This window comes from Dipodomys ordii, unplaced genomic scaffold (assembly GCF_000151885.1).
Source record: "Dipodomys ordii isolate 6190 unplaced genomic scaffold, Dord_2.0 Scaffold1, whole genome shotgun sequence".
Taxonomy (NCBI): Eukaryota; Metazoa; Chordata; class Mammalia; order Rodentia; family Heteromyidae; genus Dipodomys; species Dipodomys ordii.
In genome coordinates this window covers 53,280,446-53,293,946 of record NW_012267217.1, presented here as the reverse complement: position 1 = coordinate 53,293,946, position 13,501 = coordinate 53,280,446, and the positions used below count along the sequence as shown (strand labels likewise).

The following is a 13,501-nucleotide window of genomic DNA, read 5'->3' as shown; positions in this document are numbered from 1 at the left end:
AGAATGCTAACTAAGCCTTGAGCAAAATTAAAGCTCAGGAACTGCACCTAGACCCTGAGTTCAAGTGTGTGTGCGCACACACACACACACAGATACACACACACAAAACAAAGTTATGGTTCATCGTTCGCACACCAACCACTGCCTTGATCTTCCCCTATGCTGATGCCATAGTCTCCAACAGAAGATCATATGGCACAAACCTAAAGATTCCTGTAAAATGAAAATTTCACACTTGGGTTAGGGGAGAGGGCAGTAAAATTGGATGACCTACTTGTTTTTATCAACTTGGCATCTTCATCGAGTGAGAAAAGGGAACAGACGGAAGAAAACCAAGTGTGAACATAACTTCCACAAATGGAGTTTGGGTAAGAAGAGACTATGCTAGAAAAGAGTGCCTGAGTGCAGCATCTCAGCCCCAGGGTTAGGAAAATGGTCAGACGCAGTTCTTTCTTCATAAGTTGCCCCATTGTGTCTCTTGGCTCTGCTACCAGACCTGGCCACAAAAGACTGGCATAAGAATTGGGTCAGCCACCCAAATCAGACACGCAGGACCTAGCAGCAGCATTGCCGGAGGTTTTCCTGAGAACTCTGCAATAGACTATCACCAAGGAAGGTCAGCAGAACGTTCTTCCTGGAGAGACTGGACTGCACTTGAGGCTTTCGGAGGGAAAGCCAGGAAAGCAGAAGCCACGCCCAATTCACAATCAGAAAAGGTGGAGCCAAAGAATGGCTGACTAAAAGGAAGCAGCCAGCAGCAGCCTTGAAGGACTTTAGAGTTCTGCACAAAATAAAAGAGGAATTTTACAGTAAATTTATGGTAACCTCGGGTAACCTAAGACTCAATTTATTCTGTTATTTGTCTTGGAAACCCTTTGAGTCATCTGAGAAGTAGGTGAAGAAAGGCTATGAGGACTGGTGGAATGGCTCTTGTGGCAGAGTGCCTGCCTTGCAAGCAGAAGGCCCAAAGTTCAAATCCCCCATGGAGGGTTAACTTAGGATAGAAAACAGAAAAGATGAACCTGGGCACTGGTAGCTCCTATCTATAATCCTACTCAGTAGGCTGGGACCTGAGAGATCTGAGGGTCCGAATTCAATACCAGCCTAGGGAAGAAAGTTCTCTGAGATTCTTACCTTCAATTAACAAGCAAAAAGCCAAAAGGGGAGCAGTAGCTCAAGCAGTGGAATTCCAGACTTGAGCAATAAAGCTAAGGGATAGTATCCAGGCTCTAAGTTCAAGCCTCAGTAATTGCAGAAAAGAGAAGGAGGATGATAGGGAGAGAGATTCCATTACTCATGAAAAGAGCAGAAGCTTAAGAGGAAATGTGGGTAGTGACAACATGGAAAAGAAAACAGACAGAATGTGGGAGAGAAGAAAAGGACCAGCCCACAAAAGTCCTGTTGACAAAATTATGTTTTGATGTCAATTCTCCCTGCTCACGGGGCTGGAGAGAAGAGGGAAATGGTTCGAGCAAGGGAGGAATAGCAATAGGACCTGCAATGTGACACGGTGGCCAATGGAAAAGGGAAATCAGCAAAGGGAGAACATGGGCTAAGAGACTCTGGCTGGGGGCAGGGCACAAGGAGGGGAAGGACCTCAGAGCCTCACAGAACCAGGGAGTTAGAGCAGTCGATTGTTCTTTTGCTTGTTCAACAAATATTTGCTTAACCCTGACTATGTGCCAGAACCTGGATTCTGGGTAAATAAAGATGACAAAGGGGTAGCTCTTTTCTCAAGAAGCTGACCAAGTAATAGAAGAGACAGACCTGAACTGTCATGACAACAGTGTATTAGCTTCCTATTGCTGTTGTAACAAATGCTAGCAAGTTTAGCTTCCGAATTAAAACAATTCATTTACAGTTCTGAAGCCAAACATAGGTCTCACTGGGCGAAAAAGAATGTGTTAGCGAGGACATGTCCCTTTCAGGAGACTCCAGGAGGAAAACTGTATTCTTGTCTTTTCCAGCTTCAGTTAGCTACCTGCTTCAGTAGCCCATGACTGCCTTCCATTTTCCAGGCCAGCAGTGGCTGCCTGGGTTTCTTACTTCACATCAGCTTGACCCAGCTATTTTGCTAACTTCAATATTTAAGAACCTTTGTGATTACAATGGGCCCACCTAGAAAATCCAGGATAATCTCCCTAAATTAAGATAAACTAATTAGAAACCATAATTCCACTGCAATCTTGACAAAACATATTCACAGGGTTTTAGGATTAGGATGTTTATCTTTCACAAACATAGGGCACATGACAGTAGAGATTACACCATGGGAGATGGTTGTAGTCCAAGACTACAAATTAAACGTACATTTCAGCTTCTCCCTGCTATCCTGAGTGCTTAGAAAGAGATCCAAAAATAAAGAGATAAATTTATAATCACTCTAGACAATAAAGAGAGCCCTCTGTGACCCAGTAGCCATGAGAAATCTCTGAAAAATGAATGACAGGTGGGAAATGGTCAGAGAAGAAAACCACAGTCCACAGCTTGCATAGCAAGTGACTGTCTCAATAATAGAAAACAGTACCAAGAGGGAGATGAGTTCCCAGGGCAGGAGTACGTGGAGCAACCAACAGGACTGGTTATTTAGATACTACAACAGATACTATAAATATGTCAACCATACCACACTCCCCTTCTTACCTCCCAGGCTTCAGAAATTCCAGCAGGCTATCTCTCTGCCAGTGGGAGCTATGGATATGAAATCATTGGAAAAGAAGACAACGCTGCTATTGGCTAGTAAGACCTTGGAGTAGAAGAAAGACAAGCACCCACTTCGGAAGTCCAAAGAACCCCACTCAGTAGTACATCCCGCCTGGCCAAAGAATCACTGACAATAGATTATGTCATATGCCATGCTTTATCTGATATCCATTCCCCAAAGAGCATGCAAATAGAGAGGACAAGCAAGTTAACAAAAAAAATCTGTAATAAACTGAGTGTTGGTGACTCACACCTGTAATACTAGCTACTCAGGAGGCTGAGATCTGAGGTTCAAGGTTCAAAGCAAGAAAGCCCATGAGACTCATCTCCAATTCACTACCAAAAAAGCCACAAGTAGAGCTGCAGTTCAAAATGGCAAATCACTAGACTTGAGCACAAAAGTTTAGGATAGTGACCAGACTCTGAGGTCAAACCCCAGGACCTGCACACACACACACACACACACACACACACACACACACACACACACACACACCTCAGATAGAAACTCCCAAACCACTAAGTACAGAACATTTGAACAAAATTAACATTTTGGCAAATACATAAGATATAAAGTACAACAGTTGTAGTCCAATATAGATACCGTGATGCTGTCTATGGGAAGGGGAGACTGTTTTTTTGTCTGTCATGGGCCCAAACTCTGGGCCTGGGTGCTGTCCCTCTGCTCTTTAGCTCAAGACTAGTGCTCTACCATTTGAGCCACAGCACCATTTCCAGCTTTTTCTGCCTATGTGGTGCTGAGGTATCAAACCCAGGGCCTCATGCATGCAAGGCAAGCACTCTACCACAGAGTCACCTTCCAAGCCCATGGGGAGACTTTTTATGCAAGATTTATGTATATATTTAACCTCCTAGTAACATGCCTGGTGGGATATCTACCTCTATGAAAACAACTGGAAAGCAATTGGTACTCATGATAAAATTATCTTCTAATTTATCTCCAATATTTGAGTCATTAGTGAAGGACATCAACTTTAGGCCATAGCAAATACAAAGATGAAAAAAAGAAAGGGATCAAGCTGCAAAACTAGGTTTAGGATCAATTGTCAATGGCATTATAATGATTATTCTTACCTCTTAACGATACTAGGCATTGAACCCAGAGCTTGGAACTTGCTAGGCCAGTACTCTACCATTTGAGCTGTGTCCCTACACTTACCAAAGGTTTCTTGTACCACACAAAGGAAGGTGAATTCTGTGTGGACAAAGTTTTAAGCCACCTAAGTAACACAGAGGGAGCCTCTGGCAGCCATATGAAACATGAGTGGAGAAGCAAGAAGTGACTTTTTTTTTTTTTGTAGGTCATGGGGCTTGAACTCTGGGCCTGGGCGCTGTCCCTCAGCTTTTCGGCTCAAGGCTAGTGCTCTACCACTTGAGCCATAGCACCACTTCCAGTTTTCTGGTGGTTAACTGGAGACAAAAGCCTCACAGATGTTCCTGCCTAGGCTGGCTTTGAACTGCAATCCTCAGATCTCAGCCTCCTGAGATTACAGGCGTGAGCCACTGGCACCCAACGGAATGATGTTTTGACATTGGTCAAGGTAAGTGTGAATAGCCAAATGAAGAACTTCAAAACTAATACCAGGTGTAGTTACACATACGTAAAGTTCCAGAACTTAGAAGGCTGAGGCTGTCACCAAGTTTGAACAGTTAGAGCCCATCTTTATTTTTGGTCAGTTGTATGTCTTGAACTCTGGGCCTGGGCGCTGTCCCTCAGCTCTTCAGCTCCAGGCTAATGCTCTGCCACTTGAGCCACAGTACCACTTCCAGTTTTCTGATGGTTAACTGGAGACAAGAGTCTCATGGCCTTTCCTGCCAGGCTGGCTTTGAACCTCAATCCTCAGATCTCAATCTCCTGAGTAGCAAGGATTACAGGTGTGAGCCACCAGCGCCTGGCTGTCTTTCTTTTTTAATTGCAAAATAATGTCTGCTTAGGAAGACAGAATGGACTTGAGAGATAAATAAGGGGAAGAAGCAACAGTATTAGCCTTTGTGTGGTTCCTGCTTCCTGCTTGGTGATCAACACCTTTTCCAGCCCTAGTATGTGCTATAGTTTTGATGTTGAATGTCCCCCAAAGGTACATAGGTAAAGGCTTAGTCCCCAGAGTGGGCAGAATTGGGAAGTGCTGTGGACCCTTGAAAGGCAGGGCCTAGTGAGGGGTCATTAAGTCATTGGGGGTATGCTTTCAGAGACTATGATCTGCCCCAGATCCAGATGTGACCATTTGCCCTGTAAGTATTCCTACTATAATGTGCCACCATACTCTGCCCTTCCCAGTCTTGGACTGAGAAACTTCAGAACTGTGAGCTGAATCAACCTGTGTTTCTTTTAAGTTAGCTGCCTTGATTATTGTATTGTAGTAATGCAAAGTTGATTAATGCAGTACTTCACCCTCCCGGCTCCAGTGGTAGGAAACAATAGTTTATTAGCTTGTCCCCCAAGTCACCTTTCCTGAAAGAACATGTGACACCGAGGCCATGAAGACTCATCCTGGGATTATTTTTTATTTGTTTGTTTATTTTAGCAGTCCTAGGCTTGTTCAGTTGGCACTCTCACTTGAGCCATACCTTCAGCCAGGGGTGTTTTGTTTTGTTTTGCCAGTCATGGAGCCTGAACCCTGGGCCTGGGTGCTGTCCCTCAGCTCTTCAGCTTAAGGCAAGCACTCTACCACTTGAGCCACAGCGCCACTTCCAGCTTTTTCTGCTTATGTGGTGGTGAGGAATCGAACCCAGGGCCTCATGCATGCAAGGCAAGCACTCTACCACTGAGCCACCTTCCCAGCCCCAGCCAGGCTTTGTGCTGGCCGTTTTGAAATTAGTCTCATGGACTTTTCTCTCTGATGAGATTTTTGAACTGTGATCTTTAGATCTCAGCCTCCTGAATAGTTAGGATCGCAAAGCATGGGCCATAGACTGGTTTGTTCTTTATGAGTCAACTTTCTCCTAGTGGATCAAGTGCTATGACGATGGGAATCTGGAAGTTCCCAGAGTCATCATGGGCCTTGGGTGGAGCTGGACCAGGAAAAACAGCCTATAAATGGTTCCTGGTAGCATCATCTGAACTGAAAATCAGGGACCAGCTGTGCCCTTAATTTGTCATGAGCTAAAGACCCAGTGGTTAATTTATTTACTCTCCAAGTTGGTTGAGTTGGTTGAGTTGGTTTTCTTTAAACTGACTCTGAGTTTAGTGTCCAGCGTGTCCCTAATTAGCACTGAGAACAGGAAGTAGAGCTAAAGTTCACTGCTCTTGGGCTGTTTTCATGGTGAGAAGGAAGGACACGATGTCCATTGCCACCATCAGATCTTTCTGAGAGAAAGATGGATACAGCTTGTGGGCTGTAATTTAGCAAACGTGAAGGATTCAGAGATGCTAGAAGAAGTAGCCTACACCATTTTGGGATTTTACAAAGAAAAAAGAAAAAAGAGAGAAAGGAAGAGGAAGGAAAGAAGGAAGGAAGGAGGGAGGGAGGGAAAGGAGGGAGGGAGGGGGAAGGAGGAACAGAGGGAGGGATAGAGGGAGGGAGAAAGGGATAGAGAGGGAAGACAGAGAAAAAAGAGAACAAGAAAGGGAGGGAGAGAGGGAAGAGGAAGGACAAAAGAGAGAGAAATTAAGAAAAAGAGAGAAAAGGAAGGAAGGAGGAAGAGAAGAAAGAAGGAAGGGAGGGAGGGAGGGAGGAAGAGAGGGAGGAAGGAATAAACGAAGGAAGGAAGGAAAAAAGACTAGAGAATAGGCCTTTACTGGTAGCATGCTTGCCTAGAATGCATGAAGCCCTGGGTTCAATTCCTCAGTACCACATAACAGAAAAAAACAGAAGTGGCACTGTGGCTCAAGTGGTAAAGTGTTAGCCTTGAGCAAAAGAAGCTCAGGGACAGGGCTCAGGCCCCTAGTTCAAGCCCCAGGACTGGCAAAAAAATAAAAATGAAAACAGTTGTACTTGCTTTTTCCAGTTTGTCTCAGTCATGTGCAAACTTCTTACTTGCAACAGCAATCTGTTAACTGGCCTAGGGAAGAACCCTGTGACCCTGAGCGTCCTCCACCTCCCTGAGACAGGACAGGGCTTGTGTGGAAGCCTGCTCTGGGGCCCTCCCGTGCTGCTGGGAACAGTAGCTCCTTCAGTTTGGCTCAGGTGGGGGGAAGGGCATTAGTTCCAGGGAGACACTGAAATGTTTCCCCACCACACCCCTTGCTGGGGCAGGCACTTACCCACCCCACAGAGCTGAACCTGTAGAAGGGGGCCTTTGAAAAGTCAGAGATTTTGCTAACACAGAATTGTTGTTAGTGAGCAAGGCCTGAAAGTGTTCTGTTTCAATCATGCAGCCCTCTCCCTCACTCCCCTTGCTCTCCCCACCGCCCCCCCCCCCACCAATGAGACTGGATGGAGCCAATGGGCTAAGAGCCAGGACCTTGGGATAGGATAGAAGGATAAGACAGAGGATAAGAATGAGGAACATGACAAAAACAGGGAGGAAGGCCAGAGAGAGGGCCTTCCCAATGCCTGCTTCACAAGGCAGAATGAACTGACAGGAAATCATGGGGAAAAGATCACTGGTGCCATGCCCTTCACTCTCAGCATGTACACTGTGTGCGCACAAAACCACATGATATGTTCCCATTTGTGGGTTCTTTCTACCCTTATGATATTAAATATCAAGTTAAGCCGGGCGCTGGTGGCTCACGCCTGTAATCCTAGCTACTCAGGAGGCTGAGATCTGAGGATCACGGTTCAAAGCCAGCCCGGGCAGGAAAGACTGTGAGACTCCTATCTCCAATAACCACCAGAAAACCAGAAGTGGCGCTGTAGCTCAAATGGTAGAGCGCTCGCCTTGAGCTGAAGAGCTGAGGGACAGCGCCCAGGCCCAGAGTTCAAGCCCCATGACCGACCAAAAACAAACAAACAAATAAATAAATATCAAGTTAAAGGTTATATAAAAATAATGTGTCAGGGAGAGGAGGGGGAAGCTTCAAAGAAGCCAAGGATTCAAGAGCCAGATTCCAGTTCAGCAAGGCCTCACAGAGTCTAATCTCAAAGCCAGACTCACGAGAGTCTCAGTCAAAGCAGCCCAAGGATCCCTAGCATACTGAAAATTTTAGCTGGGTGGGTGCAATCCTAGCTACTTAGGAGGCTGAGATCTGAGGATCATAGTGCAAAGCCAGCCCAGGCAGGAAAGTCCTTGTGAGACGCTTCTCTCCAATTAACCACTCAAGAACCAGAAGTAGAGCTGTGGGTTGGGAAGGTGGCTCAGTGGTAGAGTGCTTGCCTTGCATGCATGAGGCCCTGAGTTCAAATCCTCAGCACCACATAAGCAGGAAAAGCTGGAAGTGGCGCTGTGGCTCAAGTGGTAGAGTGCTAGCCTTGAGCTGAAGAGCTGAGGGACAGCGCCCAGGCCCAGAGTTCAGGCCCCAAGACTGGCAAAAAAAAAAAGAAGAAGAAGAAGTAGAGCTGTTTTTCAAAGTAGTAGAGTGCTAACCTTGACAAAAGAGCTCAGGCCCTAAGTTCAAACCCCACAATCAACAAAAAGAAAAACAAAAAAAAAAAGAAAAAAAAGGAAAAAGAAATTCTTGGTCTTTATTTTTCCCTCTTTTCCCTGGTCAATTTGTTTCTGGCATTGTCTGTTTATACTTACTTTCTGCTCCTCAGAGATCCCAAGATCTGCCCAACTCTAACTGCCTCATTTTGACTCCAAAAACCATAATCAGGCCAGGCACCAGGAGCTCACACCTTAATCCTAGCAACTCAGAAGGCTATGATCAGAGGATCATGGTTCAAAACCAGGCCAGGCAAGAAAGTCTATAAGACCCTTATCTCTAAATACAAAAAAAAAAAAAAAAAAGGCCAGAAGTGGAACTGTGGCTCAAGTGGTAGAACACTAGCCCTTGAGCAAAAAGCTCAGGGACAGCACTCAGACCCTCAGTTCAAGCCCCAGGACCAGAAAACATTATATATATATAGATATATAGATATAGATATATATACACACACATTATATCTTATATACATATATTTATATATTTATAATCTCTGACCTGGAGTGAGGCACCCATCAGCAAGGGCACAGAATGACCAGCAAAGGGGTTTCTGGCCCCCTCAGATGGAGGCAGGCAGTTCCTTTTAGATGTGTCGGGGCTGTCAGCCTGACTGATACATCAGGTTCCATTTGTGAGATGCCAATTCCATCTCCAGAGTGGCTTTAGGACACCTTGGTAGCTTCCCAACAGATACACTCCCAATGACAGCTCTTGGACCTCAGATCTCTGAGGTCAAGTGCAGCTGAGTAACCTGAACTCCCACAATCCCATGCTCTCAGGGCCCAGACCTCCCTAATGCCCTATCGGAGAAGAATGCATGCCAAGTCATATGCATTGTGTTCTTTATTGCCATATGTTAAGCAGTGGGACAGAGTGGGACTGGAGGGGGAGACCTCAGGCAGAGAATGGAAGGAAAATGGAGTGGGAACCACTTCTTTTCCACTTTCTATCCTTCCTCCCAGCTGAGGATTGGGGGGCGTGGCCACCAGCCACAGGAGAAGGAAGCAAGACCCCCCATTAGATACAAGCACAGTGTTGAGTGAGAAGATTGGAGATTGTCTCATACTTGAAAGAATACCCTCCATCTGAGGTAGTGCGGACGTGTAGGGGCCTCCTGGTGGCAGGGACGGCAGCACAGCAGGGCTGGACCCCTGGTACAAAAGAATAGTGCTGAACTGGGGTTGAGGGACCCCCAGGGCCTGAATGGGGCAGGTCTCGTGGAGTGGGAAACCAACAGCCACCGTGGCAGTAGTGGAAGATGAAATTGGGAGGGTGCACGATCCATTGGTCCCAGCCCAGCTCCTGGAAGGAGATGTTGATTGAGGCTCTGTGACAGTGGTTATGCAAGCTGGGTTCCTCCGGAGGCTTCTGCAGCAGGTGCAGAGCAGCAGGAGACCAAGGCCAGGGCATGGAGGGAGCTGAGCGCCGGGCTCTATCCCCTCCGCTGGCTGGTCTTGCCCGAGTGTGGGCCACCAGGAAGGGTGTGGTCTCAGGCCGGGCTGAGCAGGTGCAGAGAGGACAACGTAGCAGTAGCACCAGGACTGGGTGAGTGAGCAGATTGAGGGCAGAGGTGGCCAAGTGCAGCACAACCCAATGAGGAGGCGCTTGGCCCAAAGACATGGGCACAGACATAGGCCCATCAGATGATAGCACCAGCAGGCCTAGTGGGAACCCTGAGCTATTGGAGGCCACCAGGACCTTCCTGTCTAGCCCTGTGTGGATCCACAGCTGGGCAGAAGTCACCTGGCGGCTGCGAGTGTGTTGAGATGGCCGGAAGACGTAAGTGAAGAGACCGTCCTCAGTGCCCTCCGTTAGCCCTCCAGCAGCTGGCTCGTCTTCACAGCTGGCACCTGCAGGGAATAGAGGGAGAGGGCAGACCTAACTGGCAGTTAACGGGAAGGATGTGGCTGCTATTCACAATGCTGGTCACATGATGAGCCCCTGCCCAGATCTGGGGACATTTCACAGGCTTGGGAGAACTGAGCCCAATTTTTCACTCATCATTACAGCACTTAAGAAATAAGAACAGGTATCTACCACAATGGAATGTTACACAACCATGTTTTCTCTCATATGTGGAGGCTAGATCGAAAATATACTGGGACATAATAAATTACACAGGTCTCTAGATATTCACATATCATGAGAACGAAAGTGGAGACTCTTAGAGGAACATAAAGCACAATGCTTATGTGCATCTGATCATACAAAATGGTATTTACCAAAATGAACTTCAGAAAATGGAAACTATAGGCTATTTTTCTTTAAACTGTTTTTGTTTTCTTTTCTTCTAGTCTGTTTTTCATTTATATGCCTCTGGGAGTGTAAGAGAAGGCACAGAAATAGAGGGACAAAGGGTGAACAAAGGCAGTAATAGGTCTCACTGACACCATGTTGAAAATGAACTATACAACTTGTGGGTGGAGGTGGGAAGAAAAGACTTGGGAGAGAGTGAGGAAAGGGTTGACATTGTCCAAAAACACATGTATTCTTTACCTGACTTCTATAACTGTAACCTCTGTATACATTACCTTTATAATAACAATTTGAAATTTTAAAAAAGAGCATTACCAACTTCCTTTGTGTTTTTGCCAATTAATATTCCAAACAAGCAATGAGTGTAAGAGTCTCTGTCACTCTTGACCTTTTCCAACACTTAAAATTTTAGGCTTAAATTTTTCAAATCATCAGATAGTGTGAAATGGTGTCCTGAATGCTGTTCACATGAAGTTTTGATATATATATATATATATATATATATATTCTTTATATCTTTATATCTTTTGTGATATCAGAAACAGTACATGATCAGTTCCTTTCAATAATTACATGTTTTAAAGACAGCAAAACACCAAAAAGAAAGGGACGAAGGAGGAGGGGAGAAAATGGAGAAGAAAGTAGGATATAATTCAGACTAGAAGCTACTCCTCTCCCCCCTCCCAAAGTGCAGTTGATATCCTTATCCTGACATACAGACTACAGGAAGTACTTAGAGGCTGGCCCCAAAGGATTGGCAATTGAGGCAATATCTTACAGCTTCTCATTATAAATTCATGACAATTGATCTGTTTTGCAGGTAAGAAACCGGGGCTTAGGGAAATGAAGTGACATTCAACTAGTTAAATAGCCAGAATGAGATTCTATCTGAGCCAAACACCATACTTTTCCTCCATTATGCTCCATTAGGACTGAAGTGATGGAGCAAAGGGGTCCCATCTGGAGGGGGTTTTATTTATTCTGTGCATGGAACAAAGGGAAAGAGTAAATAAGGAGATGAGGAAGGAACACAAGAGAAAGTAGATTAGCTTTCCAGAAATTTTCCAACCAATCATTCCTTTCAACGACCTGGAACTAAAGAAACAGGCTGCAGGCTGAGAGCAGAGGCAGAGATAGGAAGGAAGATGGCAGGATGGAGCCTAGGCCCAGATATCACTCGACCTGGAGACCCTTGATCTTCCAGATGCCTCTATATTCCAGTCACTCTAGGCACACCTTTCACTCAATCCTGACAAGAGCAGTGGCCACTTTTCGCAACCCGGGATAGAGGCTCCAGGCGGTTTAGTAACAGGACCCACGGCTGTAAAGACGGCTGAGGTGCAAAGCTGGGATTCAAACCCAGATCCATCTAGCTCCCAGGCCCTAGCAGTTCTAAGCTCCTTCTCAAAATCATCCTGCCAGATCCCCACCTCCATTACCTGTGGCTGGGAAAAGGATGGCCTGGGAGATATCATCATCTTCCTCCTCCTCCTGGGGCTCAGAGGCCCTGTGCATGAAGGCCCTCCGGGCATGTCTTCGAGGCAGCCGCCTGACCCCCGGGCTCCCACCTTCCCCAGGCACTGCTGGAGGACCCAAGGCATCCAGAAACAGGGTCCTCACCTTGGCCAGGACAAGTTCCCGGTCCAGTTCTGGCCCGTGGCAGCCATGCCCACCTTGTGGGGCCAACAGCAAGAGCAGCAGCAGGAGCAGCTGGGGCATCATTGCTCACCTGGCTCTGCCAACTGGGAACCTACACCCTGCCCTGAGCCCCTTCTGTCCAAATCGGCTCGGGACCTCCCCCACTGTCTTTTCCCATCCCACCGCCCTCCCTCTTCTACCCTTCTCACCCCAATCATCCCCCCCCTCCTTCCCACGCCCTGCAGTCCAAGTTGCCCCTGCCCATGGCATTGAGACCTCCTATCTCTGACGCAGATGTCTGTGTCCCTGAGCCTTATCTCCCACTCCCGCCAAGAATGTGGGGGAGGGGGCTAGGGAGAATGTTCACCCCAAGTGACCTGACCTACACACTCAAGCATGCCAACTTTTCCCCCACCCCCCTCGAAGCACCCAACACAAAGGTGCCATCAAGTGAGACAGGAGCTTGGGAGCCGAGGTTGGCCAGCTCCCTGCAAGTGGCATTTGTTAGGGAGACAGAATGCACCAGCCCCCTTCAGTCCTTCTGGGGCCCCTTTTAGCCAAGCAGCTGCTGGGCCAGCCAGTGTAGGAGGAAGGGCTGAGAACTGGGGCTCCAGCGGGGGGCAGGTGGTCCTGCCTGCTCTATACTTAGCCCGGAGGAGCCAGTCTGGGCTCTCGTCCTCCAGCTGTGTCATCAGAGAATATTTTTGGGGATTGGCAGCTGCAGGCGCCTCTGCCACTCAGGCCCAAGCCTGGCCGGCAGTTGGGAACCTGGCGGTTGGAGGTGGGAGGGAGGAGGGGAAAGAGGCCCTGGCTGTGGGAGGGGGCTGGGGAGAGAGGCTCTGGAGAGCAGGAAGCCGGGCCGCGGGCAGGGGAGGCCGCGGGGGCCCCTGGCTGCAAAGGCAAACAGGAAGGACTGCCCCCTGAGCGCTGGGCTCGGGCCCGGGAATCTCGGCCGCTCCGCCAAGCTGTAGCTCGGGCCCGAGGGGTAAGCAAGCGAGCCGGGCGAGTGTGGGGGAGCAAGCAAGGGCCCGGGAAGAGCCCCCCGCGGGCCCCCACGCTCGCACCTCCCTCCGGGCCTCGGGGCGCCCGGGCCGACCCTCTGCAGCCGCCGCGATGAAGGCGGGCTCGGGGGACCAGGGGAGCCCCCCGTGTTTCCTGCGCTTCCCGCGGCCCGTGCGGGTGGTAAGTGGCGCCGAGGCCGAGCTCAAGTGCGTGGTGCTGGGCGAGCCGCCGCCCACCGTGGTGTGGGAGAAAGGCGGGCAGCAGCTGGCGGCCTCGGAGCGCCTGAGCTTCCCCGAGGACGGCGCGGAGCACGGCCTGCTGCTGAGCGGCGCGCTGCCCACCGACGCCGGCGTC

At 48.2% G+C, this 13,501-nt stretch overlaps 2 protein-coding genes across 2 annotated transcripts in view; one reads left to right on the top strand and one right to left on the bottom strand.

Annotated features, from left to right (window-relative positions):
- Positions 1 to 9,268: 9,268 nt before the first annotated feature.
- Positions 9,269 to 12,262, bottom strand: Inha (inhibin, alpha). The gene is made up of 2 exons (XM_013038061.1): positions 11,947 to 12,262; positions 9,269 to 10,101 (listed from the first exon to the last, which is right to left on the bottom strand). Exons 1-2 carry the CDS (start codon positions 12,227 to 12,229, stop codon positions 9,269 to 9,271), a joined length of 1,116 nt encoding a protein of 371 aa, XP_012893515.1. The 5' UTR covers positions 12,230 to 12,262.
- A 778-nt stretch (positions 12,263 to 13,040) lies between these two features.
- Positions 13,041 to 13,501, top strand: part of Obsl1 (obscurin-like 1) — a 10,770-nt gene continuing 10,309 nt past the window's right edge. Inside the window, exon 1 of the mRNA XM_013019102.1 lies at positions 13,041 to 13,498. Within this exon, the coding sequence (XP_012874556.1) occupies positions 13,259 to 13,498 (240 nt within the window). The 5' untranslated portion in view covers positions 13,041 to 13,258. The remainder of the gene's footprint in view (positions 13,499 to 13,501) is intronic.